The sequence below is a fragment of the Triturus cristatus genome, chromosome 4_1, assembly GCF_964204655.1.
Source record: "Triturus cristatus chromosome 4_1, aTriCri1.1, whole genome shotgun sequence".
Taxonomy (NCBI): Eukaryota; Metazoa; Chordata; class Amphibia; order Caudata; family Salamandridae; genus Triturus; species Triturus cristatus.
The window spans coordinates 68,270,263-68,285,279 of NC_140585.1; the positions used below are offsets into that span (position 1 = coordinate 68,270,263).

General features: G+C 47.0%; 1 protein-coding gene across 10 annotated transcripts in view; it reads left to right on the forward strand.

Moving 5' to 3' along the window:
* LOC146839543 (aldehyde dehydrogenase family 3 member B1-like) overlaps positions 1-15,017 on the forward strand; it is a 571,254-nt gene that overhangs the window by 268,308 nt on the left and 287,929 nt on the right. For all 10 annotated transcript variants that reach the window (XM_085651604.1, XM_085651605.1, XM_085651597.1 and 7 more), the window contains one exon: positions 13,938-14,019. In XM_085651604.1, the coding sequence (XP_085507730.1) occupies positions 13,938-14,019 (82 nt within the window). The remainder of the gene's footprint in view (positions 1-13,937; positions 14,020-15,017) is intronic.

The window sequence follows — 15,017 nt, forward strand, 5'->3', positions numbered from 1 at the left end:
GCCGAATTTCAAGTAGGAAGTCTCCCTCATTATTGGGTTATGGTCCAAAATGAAGTGGACCAAGAAGAGAGGAGAACAACATCCATATGGTGGCATCGGAGCGCCTTTTGTCATCTAACATGCTAAAACGTGCTCCAGCTGAGTAGACAGCATAAAGTGAAGGATCGAAAGGCTTGAATCAGTTTGAACAGCTGAAAGTTGCTCTGGGCGCTTTTCATTCTATGTTTGTAGCCGGTCTTGTATAGAAAGGGACTTGTTATATGCAAATCAGTCTTGGTCCTGTTCCAAAATGGACAGTGCAGCCCGCACAACATGGCCATGTGCCCGTGGAGGAGGAACACAAGGACCCTAGGCTCCGAGGTGTGTTTTCACCCTGTTTGGCTGCAGCAGTTATAAGAGCTTAGGACTTATGCATCTTTTTGATCTACTGCTTTGAGGAAAACATTCCCGTTTGAATGCACTTTTGTTTTCATGGTTCCGATGGAAGTTAAGCTCTGAGTAGGTATAGTGGGTTTAAGATGTCGTATGTGAACGAAGCAGAATGAAACCAACATGTTTGTAGCATGCGTGGTTGTAGATACACATGCCCTGCATACTCCTGCAATCTAGTGGTGGGCTCGGACTATTGCAACTTTTTTTTTTTTCCAAAGTAGTCTTTCAAGTCATGAGATCTTGGTGACTCCTCCTCTAGTCATGGATCCACATGGGCATCGACTCTATTGTCAAATAGTTTTTCTCTGCCATCGAATTCAGATGTGAATCAGCTTTGCTCCCAGTTTTGTCAGTTCTTAGCGATACTGAAGCAAGACCTTGGACCTGAGGCAAGATGCTTTTAGGAGCCTGGACACTCAGCAAGCCGTGTATCCGAATACGCCTGCCGGCACTGTTATTTCGAAGCCAGATCCCCCGTTGAGGCCGAAAGCGCTATAAGCACTGAATCAGTTGCTTTCGATGCTGAAACCACTATTGGCTCCGAAGCATTCCGCTCATGAGCTCGAGGAAAGCCCAGTATTCAAAAGGACACAGCAGGAGCTGAACAAAAGATAAAGGAGAATCATTATCCACTTGTGCACAGGCAAGAGCTCTTCCTCAGAAAAGACCCTGCTAAAGCATCTATTGCCACTAGATATAATCATTGCATGGTCCTTGGTGATTTTAACCTGCATTTTGACCAAAAAGAAGATCCCAAGGTCAAGAAGCTATGCAAATCTTTAAACATTTTTAGTATGGCTTCATACGTGTCTACTTCAACCCATGACAAAGGTCATATTTTAGACCAGATCTTTTCCACACATAACATTGATGTAGAGAATCCCCGACCGATTGCTTGGTCAGACCATTTCCTGCTCACCTTTTGGCTGAACAAAGAGTGTAACAAGTCTTGGGCTCAGAGCACTAATCAAAAGAAGGAAGCTAGATCTTTTAAGGCTATTACTCCTGACTCTCTAGCAGAAATAATAAGTCATCGTCCGATCCTTGTGAAAGGGCTTTTAGAGGATGCAGCATCTGCGCCAGAAAGTTGGCTTCACAAATGGACACTATACCTTGCCCCTCCTAAGGCTCATAGGGCCGCTCGGGGAAACCCCTAGGCTCCTTGGTTTTCCGAGGCGCTGAAGAAGAGCAAAAGTGCCTGTAAATGCCTTGAGCGTTTATGGAGAAAAAGCTATGACCCTCAGAGCAAACTCAATTACAAACAGGCACTTAAAACACATTATCTGAAAGTCCGCAATGAGAAAAAAAGTTTTCTGGCTAAAACAATCGACTCCGCTAATAATTGTAGCAAGGAACTATTCAAGATAGTGAAAGATTTTGTCTCCCCAAATGCTACCCAGAGTCTTTTTACCCCCAATTTAGAATGGACTGTTCGTATTGGAAAGTTCTTTCATGACAAGATCAAGTCCATTCAGGACTCATTTGCTGTATCCATCTATACAAGTCTGGCTGACGTTCAGGACTCTAAAGACCTTTTTAGGGCGGATGCACTATTGGAGTTTCCACCCATCTCCTTGGATACCTCACTTACCATCTTGAGTGCACTTAAATCCGGATCGCCTACTGACCCCTGCCCTGCTAAAATGGTAGCTTCTGTCGCCGAGGTTTTAAATCCCGCTGCTAACCAAGTCATGAATCTCTCTTTAGCCACCGGTAATGTTCCAGTAAGGTGGAAACAGGGTAAAATCATCCCTCTTCTGAAGAAACCTTCTGCTGACCCAGCCGTTGTAAGCAACTATAGGCCCATAACACTGCTTCCTTTTTTTGCTAAGGCACTAGAAAAATATGTGAACTCAGTCATCACCAACTATATAGAAGCTACTAAGGCCCTTCATCGCAGTCAATCTGGTTTTAGAGCTAACTACAGCACCGAAACAGCCCTACTGGAAATTACAGAAAGCATTAAAGGCACCCTTGATAGAGGAGGAAAAGCAGTTTTAATACTGCTCGATCTCTCGGCTGCTTTTGATACCGTGCCCCACGACCGTCTCCTTCAGAGACTTAGGGAATGTAGTCTTGGGGGCACGGTTCTCAGCTGGTTTGCCTCTTTCCTGAACGATCGTAAACAATCTGTCTGGTCCCCACCGTTTTCAGCAGATATTCCCTTACTGAACGTTGGAGTGCCTCAGAGCTCAGTATTGAGCCCTACTCTTTTTAATATCTAAATGGCTCCTCTGGCTTCACTCGCAGAAAAATTTAGCGCTAAGATTATAACCTACGCAGACGATTCACAACTCCTGTTCACATACGGAAAGGATGAACCTTTTAATGATAGCAAAATTAACCAGTGTTTGTCCAACATCTTTGACTGGTTTCGCCAGAATCAACTTTTGTGTAATTCGGCTAAAACCGAAATCATCTTTTTTGGACACACACCGGGTGATGAATGGAGGAATTGGTGGCCTCAGGACCAACCTTCCCCCCCTAGCCCTGTCACTTCTGTGAAAAATCTTGAAGTCCTATTAGATTCTGATCTTTCTATGAAATCGCAGGTCAAATCGGTGACTGGTATGTGTTTTCGGCTTCTAAAAATGTTGAGAAATTTTCTCTCACTTCTACCTTTGCCTCACAGGCAGACGGTAGTTCAAGCCCTGATCACCTCAAGGCTGGACTATGCTAATGTCCTGTACTTGGGCATTCCGAAATTCTTAATAAACCGCCTCCAGTTGGTGCAGAATGCGGCGGCTAGGGCTATCTTGATGGTCGGGCCTAGGACCCATCTGACAAGTCACCTAAAAACCTTACACTGGTTACAAGTGGAAAACAGAATTAACTTCAAGGCACTGGTACTAGCTTTCAAGGCCTTGCATGATAGCGGGGCATTGTATCTCAGAAAGAGAATCACCCCCTACTGTCCGGGTAGGACGCTAAGATCTTCGACCCAACATCTGTTAGTGGTGCCAAAATTTCTTCTAGTAAGGAAGGGAGGATGCTCCTTCCAGGTGACCGTAAGCAGATTATGGAATTCTCTTCCTCCCTCCCTCAGAAGCGAACCTGAACTCCTTAGTTTTAGACGCCATCTTAAGACCTGGATGTTCCATCAATAATCTCGCTGTGTAGAAATGGAAGCTTGCAGGATTTCTCCCTTCTCGAGGTGCGACTTTAGCGCCGGGACACTCTTTTTGAGTAGCTGTGCGCTCTACAAATCCCCCATAACATTACATAACATAAAGAAGCAAAGGCTTACTTTTGAAAAATTTCCGCCACGGGCACTTCTGTGTCTCTTTTACCCTCAAACAAGCCTAAGGACAAAGCTTCTGCTCCTACTCATGCTCCTCCTTTCCTGCCTTCCCATCCTCCACTGCCTCTATCTCAACCGCCATTTCTACACAGGAGTTACCAGAGTCCTACTCTGATACGGGCAGTTCTAGCCCCTTTTCCTTGGCCGAGGATTTTACCCCAGTCTACCCTGGCCCCTCAGGAGGTTCCTTGAGCAGATTATGAGCAAAAGAAGGATGGATTTAACCCAGATCTCTTGACTGGGGGTGAATGTTTTGATTTGTTCTGCATTCCGTCCATCAATTGTGTGTCTTTTGCTTTCTCACCTTAAGTGCGCCGGGTATGCCCAGACATGGGTCCTGGGCTCACTGTAGCAATGGATTCATGCTATCCTGGCTGATATGGGGTGAAACCCCGAAACCGGTCCTAGGATGCTTGTTTCTGGTCCAGGGAGGACCTGGTTTGCCAGTTCAGGCTAGACTGTTCCCATGAGGCACAGGGTCAAGACTGCTTTGCATATGGCCAGGTCTAAACTGAGGTGGCATGGTGAGCAAAGAAATTATGGATTTAACCCAGATCTCTTGACTGGGGGTGAATGTTTTGATTTTTTCTGCATTCTGTCCATCAATTGTGTGCCTTTTGCAAATCTAGAATTTAGGTCCCCCCCTGGAAGAAGCCATGGTGTACCACAGCGTTATTCAACGCACGGCCGCGTAGCATAAAGTGGACAAATGCATGACCCCTGATTATGACGAATTTTTGATGGAGACATTTTCAAAGGCAGATTATTCCATTCAGTACCTCTGCCATGCACAAGGGCATAATAGAATCTGCCTGTGGAATTTGAAAATTCCTCTTCAAATCCTGGATAGAATCACCTCGTATAGAGAAAAAGTATAAGTCTGCGCCCTCCGACCAACTCTACATCAGTGGTCATGTCCCACCAGACTCCCTGGTTGTCACCACTCCTAGTAAAACGGCAGCAGCCTAGGTCACAGGGGACGCTCCGCCTCTTGACAAGTGAATTAATGCTGCAGAGAAGACTGTAGCAGTGGGTGTGGCACACATTGGCAAATATCCAGTTCCATAGGCATCCTCTCCCGTTATAATAGAGCTAACTGGGAGGGGATGAAGGGGCTACTACAGTACCTCCCTGACCAATATGACCAATAACGCAAAAGGGGGGAGAAACTTGTTAAAGAAGGGAAAGCCATTTCCAATACTACTATCAGATGTGCCTTGGATTCAGCAGATATAGCAGTCAGAGGAGTGAGCCCCTCAATCATCCTTAGGCGCCACTCCTGGCTCCGTGTGTCCAGGTCCAAGTCAAAGGTGCAACAGCACCACGTTAACTTGCTGTTTGACGGGGAGCACCTGTTTGGACCTCAGGCTGACACCGTGGTTGAGAAAATTAAGAAGGACACATAGAACACTAAGGCTATGGCTGCCTTTCAGGTCCCTTCCGGAAGGAGCTCTTTTTGGCAGTAGCAGTCTAGAGGTGGGTGCTAGACCACTGCCCCAGAACCAACCCAGTCCTACCAATGGCAGTCCAAGTGTTACCACTAACAGGATGGTAGAGGCTTCTCACGGGGCTCCTTTAAGGGGAAAAGCTCTAAAGGCTGAGGCAGAAGCACTCCCAGTAAGGAAACCTTTACCTCCAAGAAATGACTTGGTCGCATTTCCCCAACCAACACTTTTCAGGGAAAGACTTCAGGGTTTTTTTCCCCGCTAAAAGGAAATCAACGAAGACCAATGGGTCCTATCCATTATCGAGCACAGCTACTGCCACTGCTCTTTTCAGACATCCCACCATGCACACACACTCTCAGCACAGAACATCTTATATCTAATAGAGACTTCTAGCGACAGATTCCTTACCTTAGAATAATCCCCAGGAGTCAGGCTCATTTCAGAAATTTTATGCTTCTGCTCACTGACAGGCCGTGTAGTTTTGCTCCTCATGACATAGTCACAACCTAAAGTAATGTGCGTGGTGCCTACTCCAGCGCTCTGATGTCAGTTCTTTTCGTTCTGCGCCAGATAACGCAGATCTGGAGAAGAGCTACACCATGCTGTTTTTCACTGTCTCTTTTGTTTAACTTTTTGTTGACAAATTTTTTGAGTCTCCTGGTGTGGCATGGATGTCTATAAGGATGAATGGTTTCAAGCCCTATCACACCTGTCACTGACAAATGTCAGAGACGGATCTACACTTTGTCTGTCTATGGTGCCTTGAGCACAACCATGATGTCAAGACCTACATTGATTGTCGTGCCATACACCCTCTAGGTCCTTGCTACTTAACGCGTGCTGCAGTGATTCGATCCCGGTCAAGAGGAAGGTTCCGGGAACGATCCCAGAACCACTTCCAGTGCTCATCATCGCAGTCGAAGATTGGGCATTTGGGTATGTCCCACAAACGGAAGAAGAACAAGAAGTTGGAGAGGAATTCGACTTAACCCCATTCGTCGAAGTCAATGGATGAGACAAGGGAGCATTGGCATTCAAGTCCTGGCTACATGGTTGAGCCTGCTACTGGGCTGTCTCCTCACCTCCCTTAGCTTCCATAAGCCAGAGCAACCCCCACCCAACTTTGTGAATTGTATGAGGCCATGCACCTCATATTTGGGCGACCTGTCCCCACTGGAGCGCCTTAGATCCCCGGAGACTCAAGAGGGGCCCCTACTGGTCTTCCACCAGTGGGTTCGCCGCTGGGGCCAGCCTTGGATCCATAAATGGATGGATCCATTCATCAGGTCGAGCCACCTCAATCTTCCCTGGCTCCACTGCCTACTTCCCTGGCCCCCACGAGTGGCACAGTCTTCATACCCATCCACGACTCTGATGCGGAGCCAGATGGGCATCGTCCAACTCCGGACCCGACTTGGGTACCACCCAGGCCAGAGCCTGTGCCTTATTCCTTTTGGGCTGGGACTTGGAGATAATTTTAAAGGGGCAAGTGGACCATCATGAATACCAGCTCTTAGATGTCACCAAGGACACCAAGTTTAGGATCTGGCAGATGCCAGTGGACTGGATACCTCCCAAGAGACAGGCTTGGTCTCTCCTCCTACTGTTGTTACAGAGGAGAGAGCCGCATTTGCTATGGTGGGGAGAAGGGCAGCTGAGTTTCTAGACTTTCAGCTGCCCACTGTGGCTGTAAAGACAAATGTCTTGACCGAGTTGCTTCAGCTGGGGGTCACCCCATCTGAACTGCTTCTCCTGTTTAATGAAGCCCTCATGGACGTTCTACATAGGGAGTGGTCCAAGCACTGCACAGGAGCTCCTGAGAATAGGTTGATTGCCCGCCACCATCGCCCTTCCACAATGGACCTTGGTTTCCTCATAACACACCCCACCCCGGAGAGCATGGTGGTCCTAGCCTCTACTTCCAAAATAGATCTTAGGAAATTTTTGGGGAAGAACATGTTCAGTTCCCCCTGCCTGGCACTGAAATTGGTGAACACTGCGTGCCTTTTGGGCTGAGAATCCTGCTCGCTCTGAGACCTGGTTGGCCAGGTGCTTCCTATTGTCTTGTAGGTGGGCCATACTCTCTCAAGATATTGCTGGCTTGAGAGATGCAGCTAAGTTCACCATAAGCTGTGGGCTTGATATAACCGACTCGCTAGTCAGAACGCTTTACTCGTCGATGACCTTACGGCGCCATGCCTGGCTGAGGATGACTGGCTTTTCTGAGGATGTACAGTGCTGGCTCAAGGACATGTCCTTTGATGGCTCCTGTTTCTTCGGAGACAAGGGGACTCAGCGCTAGAGCCCTTCAAGGGCAACAGGTTTATGGTCTTTGGCTTTTCCATGGCCCCTCAACAACCACTGTCTGTCTTCCAGTCCTTTTATGGCCAAGGAGTGGGTTTCAACCACGTCTCCAACCAACCAGCCACTATAACCAGCAGATTTCTTAGTCTTTGTGTGGCCAAGGACTTGACACTTACAGGCCTCAGGGGTGAGGTAGCCAGAGTTCGGGACAGTCCACCACCCCAGGCAACCTTCATGGCCCTTTAGTTTTCCCTACGACCATCATGGTTTCCCAGTAAGAGGCAGGGTATGCCATCACCTGCACTACTAGAGATCGATAACACCCGACTGCTGGGTTCTCTATATTGCCCTAAGGGGCTATTCCCTCTCCTTTTTGACTACCTCTCCACCCATTCCACCTACTTTTGAGAAGCTGTTGGAGGACCACATCTCCTTACCCCGTTAGGAAGTGACGGCTCTCTTGGCCAAGGAAACCATAGAGAGGGTGCAGCATAAAATGTATATGGTTGTTATTCCTGCTATTTTCTGGTGCCCAAAAAATGAAGGAGGCCCTTGCCTTATTCTAGACCTGTGCCCTCATAATTTTGTCTTGAAAAAGAAGAAATTCAAAATGCTCACGCTTGCTCAAGTCCTGTCTGCCCTGGACTGGCGAGACTGGATTTTAGCATTGGAGTTGCAGAATGCACACTTCCATATTCAAGTCCTGCTGCCAACAGATGTTTCCTGCGGTTCACGGTTGGGCATGAGCACTTTCAATTTACCGTGCGCCCTTATATCCTTACCATCGGCACTAGGGTGTTCACCAAGGTGATGGCAATGGTTGCACCCCATCTGTGGAGATCAGGGTGCCAGTCTTCCCCTATCCCGACAACTGGCTGTTGAAGGCTGGCTTTCCCCACGTTATCATCTCCCACTTTCAGACTTTGGTGTGCCTCCTAAGCTCGCTGAGGTTCACTATCAACATGCCGAAGACACACCTGATCCCTTCTCGGATGCTCCCTTTCATCTGAGCTGTTCAGGACACAGTGCAATTTCAAGCTTATCCTCCCAAGCGGCGATTCCAAGATATTTAGGCTATGATACCGATGTTTCAGTGTCCATCCTAAAGTTCGTGAGACTGACGTAGGCTGCTGAGCCTCTTGGCTTCCTGCATGGGATGTATGTCCGTTGGCATATGCGGGCTCTGTAGTGGAACCTGAAGTTTCAGTGGGTGCAGCATCAGCGGAATCTCACCAACATGGTCCAGATCTCGGAGGGCATTGCAAAAGATTTGCAGTGGTGGCACATTGACCGCGATTGGGTAAGCGGCAGACACCTCTTCCTTCCCCAACCAGATCTGACGGTAGTGACTGACACGTCACTCCTGGGCTGTGGTGGCCATCTGGGACAGGTGGAGATCTGAGGACTCTGATCTACCTGTTGGAGTTCTGAGTGATCCAGTTGGTATTGCAAGCCTTTCTACTCTCCATCAAAGGAAGGCTAGTGCAGGTGTTCACAGACAACACCACTACAGTGTGGTACTGCAGCAAACAAGGCGGGGTTGAATTGTGGATCCTCTGACAAAAAGGACTGCATCTCTGGATGTGGCTAGAATATCAGGGCATTTCCCTGGTGCTTCAATACCTGGCAGACTCTCTGAACGCCAGAGCAGACAAACTCAGTCGAAGATGCCTAGCTTATCACAAGTGGTGTCTCCAGCCAGAGGTGGTGCACGGTATCTGAGCAGTGGGGAAAGTTTTGGTTAGATCTGTTCGCCACTGCTGAGAATGTGCAAAGTCATTAGTTCTCAGGGATTGAGTGTCCAAGACAGTTCTTGCTCAGAGACACTTTTTGTCTTGAGTGGTGCTCGGGCCTTCTGTACACCTTTCCGCCATTACCACTCCTGCCCCAAATTTTCAAGAAGTTTCGGAACAACCGGGCCCAAGTCATCCTTATGGCTCCAGACTGGGCTTGGAGAGTCTGGTATCCCAAACTGTTGAGCATGTCTATCGGTCCTCCGAACAGACTACCCCTTCAGGAGGATCTCCTGTTGCAGCAGGGGAGGGTTCTTCATTCCAATCTGTTAATGCTTCGCATTCATGCATGGAGATTGAGCGGCAACAGTTGACAACTTTTGACCAAGATGGTAAGCAATGCTGTTGGAGCCAGTTTGTGGCATGATGTATAGACAAACAGGTTGACTCTTTATCTGCACCCCTGTCCCAAGCTCTTTTGTTCATTGTTACCCTGGCCCAGCAGGGCTGTGCATTGGGGTTGCTGAACGGTTATTTATCTACTATCTCAGCTTTCTTTTCTGCCGCTGCTCGATGAACCCTCCTTTTTTAAGTCTCCTATTGTAAATAGGTTCCTTAAAGGTCTTCAGCACGTTTCCTCCAGCTCGCTCCATTCTGTCTCAATCGGACCTCAACTTAGTTCTTGCTTTTTTAATGTGTGCTTCCTTTGAGCCACATCATAACTGCTGTCTGAGCCTTCTCACAATCAAGACAGCCTTTCTAGTGGCAATTACATCTGCCCGGAGTGTCTGTGAACTACAGGCGCTGTCGTCTCAGCCTCTGTACATTTTGTTTTACCCAGACATACTGGTCGTTCGGACATGAACATCCTTCTTACCCAAGGTAGTCACCATATTCCACATGGGCCAGTCCATCACCTTACCTTCCTTTTACTCACTGCCTCATCCCTCTAAGAAAGAGGAGAGACACAAAAGGAGCATTGTCATCCTACCTTTGACTGCATACAAATATTCCAGGTGGATGATCAACTCTTCGTGGGGTATGTCAGAGCCAAGAAAGGGAAGGCTGTGCAGAAACGAACCATCTCCCGATCGGCTGTGCTCTGCATTAAGATCTACTACGCATTGGCATAGAAGAAACCCCCAGAGGGCTTGCGTGCTTATTCCAGCAGAAAAAATGCTATGACTCTGCATTAGCACGCAAAGGCCTGGTCCTGGACATCTGGCAGGCTGCAACGTGGGCTTTGCTGCACACGTTCACCAAGTAGTACTCCCTGGACAGTAATGTCCATTGGGATGGGCACTTTGCCCGCTCCGTTCTACTGGACTTTCTAGTCTAAATCGGATTCACGGACCCTACCGCAGGAGGTATCGATTGGGTATCTATTCTAAGGTATGGAATCGGCGGCTAGAAGTCTCTGTCAGATGAGCAAGTTACTTGCCTTTTGTAACGCCTTATCTTGTAGAGACTCTATCTAGCCCCGGATTCATTACCGAACCACCCACCCTTACCCCTGCGAACTGATTTTAGTTACAGGGCTGTTCCCCGTTTCAGGGCCATAGTTTAACACACCAGTGGTCAGTGTGCTTTGTTGCTCCGTACTCCTGCCATGGAAAGTCACAAAAATAAACTGACTTCAGAGCACTGGGGTGGCACCTATATATGGGTACTGCTCACTAAAACTTTCCTGAGCCAGTGTGGTGATTTGGGATTATTCAAAGGTAAGGAATCTGTGGCTAGATAGACTGTCAGATAAGGTATTACTAAAGGTAAGTAACATGTTCGTTTTCAAGAGGAGGTTCAGGTGCTCTTACTCAAAGGAGCCAAAGAACCAGTGCCCCAGCACCAAGGCTAAGGCTTCTACTCCCTATACTTCCTAATTCCCAAGAAGGACTGAACTCCCAGAACAATCCTCATACTCCACCCTTTCAACATATACATCCTGTCAGAACACATTCACATGATCACCCTACAGAATATCATCCACCTGATGCTGTAAGGGGACTTTGTGACCACAATGGACCTGAAGGATGCCTACTTCCACATCCCAATCCTTCCAGCACATCAGGACTACCTACGCTTCATGGTAAGTGGTCAACACTACCAGTTTAAGGTACTACCCTCCAGTGTCACCACGGCCCTGCAATGGTCTTCACTAAATGTTTAGCAGTAGTAGTTGTTCACCTCAGGGGAGGAGGAACCCATGTCTTCCCCTACCTAGATGACTAGCTGATCAAGAGCGCAAGCATACAGGAATGTCTAGCCCTCACCTAGTCCTCATCCTCATTCTGCACAGCCTAGGGATCACAGTAAAAGCTACAAAATCTCACTTGGAGCCACACCAAGTCCACTCCTTTTTACGGTCAGTCCTAAACACAGTTGTGGGCAAAGCTTTCGCCAGTCCCAAAGGGAGGTAGGCATCCCAACTTATTCTACCTCTTTTTCAGCCACTCTTTCCACTTCACATGTCCACAGTAATGCCCCTTCTAGATATGATGGCTTGATGGATTGCCATAGTGCCCCACTCCAGACTCCATTTGTGCCTACTTCAGGAGCGTCTGTCAAGCCAATGGTCTCAAGCGCAGGGTCAATTAGAGGAACTAGTGCTGGTACATGCGAATCACCCATCGCTCTCTCTGCAGTGGTGGAACAGCAACAATCTATTGCAGTCAGCCCTTTGCAGATCTGCTTCTACAATTGACCCCCAAGGATGCATCCTTAGTCGGCCGGTGGGCAGACCTCAATGGCATGAATGTACAGGGTCTTTGGCCTCCTCACCAGAGCAGCTTCCATGTCAACCACCTGGAGCCATTCACCGAGCCTCAAAGCCTTTCTCCAACAGATTCAAGGCCAGATAGTCCATATGCACACAGTCACCTAGACCGTCATGGTCTATCTACAAAAACAAGGAGGCACACGCTCCCCTCACCTGTCAGCCATAGCGCAGCAAATCTGGTGCTGGGCAATCCATCACCAATTTCATCTCCTAACAGAGCATTTGCCAGGAATAGACTACGACAATGCAGATCTGCTCAGCAGGACTCGGCAACAAATCTACGAACGGGAACTCCACCCACAAGTCCTGCTCCCTTACTTTCAGAAATGGGGCACCGCAAACATAGACCTTTTCGCACATACGAAAATACAAAATGCCCAGATTTTGCCACCAGGTTTCCACACCCACAGTCCATGGGCAATGCTCTGTGGATTAACTGCTCAGGGATCTTTGTGTATGCTTGTCCACTTCTCCCACTGACAACATACATGATTGGGAAGCTAAGGCATCCTGATGGCTCCAACAGGGGCCAGATAACTATGGGTCTCATCCCACCTCAAAATGTTCATTGCTTCTCATGAAAAAACAACCCAACAGGTCAGATCTTCTCACACAGTTGCATTTAAAAAACAGGTTGCTATATTTTAAAGCAGTCACAGATATAGGGGTCTGTGATAGCGGTGACTGCTAGTGGGTCGCAATTTGCGACGTACCTCATTGATATTCATGGGGTAGTTTGAATTATGACCCACCACTACGAGTCGCAGGTCAGTTTGCAAAATAAAATGCTGGTCTCAAAAATATTTGTTGCAAATCGTATTTCGTGACCAGTTGTACATACATCTGACCCCAAATTAATGGGAAGAGGACATTTTCGAGTAATTTTGTGTTGTTAGTGAATTCTTGGTTTTTGAAACTGCCTATGTCTCTGAATAGGATGCCAATGGGCTACAAGTAGAAGTTGAAGAAAATGGTTTAAGGATAGCCCAGGGGTACTGCTCAAGAGATAGAAAGTTTCTAGGATATTGACGTTCACCTTTGAAAATATTTGTGATAGTTGGAGAAGTAAGAGGTGAACCACTACAACCCATGTATGCTTGCAGACTGTGGATTAGGGCTTTGGGTGTCGAAGACTGCAGAGAGGTTAAGTAGGATCAAGAAGTATGTGTGATAAGGCGCTGTTGACTACTCAAAGGCATCCAGTCTTTGTAATACAGTGAGACCTGAAGCTAAACTGGTAGCTTTGTAGATGTTTATCCTTGCTGATCTTTTAATTGATTGAAGACAGTCTTCTCAATGATTTTTGAGGTGGGTTATAGGGTAGGAGTTGGCAACATCATTGAGATTCAGGGTGAGGTGTGAGGGCATCTCTATGGCGATTCATGATGAGTAAGGTTAGAATATAGTCTTTTGAGGTGGTGACCTTCATGGAGTTGAGGATCTCATAGAAGAGGAGGTTGAAGACTTGTCTATTTGGAGGTGGTTCAAACTGGGTAGAAGACAACATGGCTAAGAGGGGGCTCTTGCTGATGCTAGTCCCAATTTTGTCTATTTTCTCTGTGACTAAGTGATTGATGGCATAATGCTTGTTGATTGCATGTGGAACAGGAGGGTCTGGCAAGCACAGTGATTGCTTTGAAGAATGTTCTGATTCTAGTAAACGCTTCATTATTTGTGTTTTTGTAAAAGGTGATTATTGCTGAGATCATGAGGGATCAGCTGACCGAATGAATCTGGGTTCTGTAAATTTGTCAGGGGCTTAGGTCCAGGGGTTTCAGTGGAACATATGATGGGTCACTGCTTTTGCCTGACAGGATGAGGGACTGTGTACAAAACTTCACCGTCGCCTACCTGAGGACTCTGGGCCGAGGTCCCTGGACAGGTTTATATTCAGTGCAGAGAGAAGTGAGTACTCACACTACTCTCTCATGACTTCTCCATAGGATTGCTTTGCTGTGGTGTGTGGAGGACCCGAGGAAACCACTCAGCTGCTGGAGAACAAGTTTGATTACATTTTCTTCACAGGTGAGTTCAGATCTCCCTTTTAATATGTCTCACTCCTCTGGAATGTATGTTGTGTTTCAGATGTTTTCTCTATATTGGAAAATGTTGGTTGCTTGTTCTATATGACACATTCATTACAGCATCAGTGAACCTTTACCGAGAGCAGGATATCATTGTTGTCATTGTGTAATTATAAAGAGGAATTTATGCCAAAAACACATCCGTGAAGAAGGACCATGCAAAATAAAATCACAAATCAACACTATAATGTAGCCTTTTCTGCATAAAAGCTAAAGATAACTGTTTGCACCAGAGGTAGATTTAGCATGATTTGACCAAAGATGGCAAGTTCTGCCATGTCTCCTTCCGGTGCTGGGTTTCATCCCATATGTTTTTTTGTAATTTGAAAATTTAAAACAGAAAGGGACTTTAGCAACTCTGCTTGATTTATTCGTCTGAGGCAGAGAAGCTCTGGCGGAAATGAAGGCAAAAATATGCAACAGACTTTTTAAAACATATTTGTTTGGATTTTATGGAGATGCTGTAAAGTACAATGTGCATAATCTGCTGCATATTATTCATTAACACCTAACAGCATCAATGCAGATTCACTGTGTGTTAGCCTGAACAGGTATTGCATTTTCAGTACTTTTAAGGTCGACCCTAGAGTCAGCACGCAAGCGCTGCTCTAGGGAAGAATTGTGGTAGTTTAGTACATGAGGGAAGCCCCGCCCACTTCTCCATCCATATTTTTCATTGGCTTGTGTCTTTGTCCTTCGTAAATGCTGCTTTCGGATTCGTTTATAGGCTTGTTAGTCCCTCCTTATTACGACCATGTTGTCATTTGTATCCTCCTATGGCTACTGGCCCCTTTACTTCGAGTGTTACATGGTACCTGTTATTTAGACTGTGACCACTATATTCTTTAATGAGGTTCTCCCACTGCCTTCTCTACTCCCCCTTCCTTCCGTTGTCCGTGCCTTCTCACCCCCTCCCCCACCCGCACTCCCGTGGTCCCT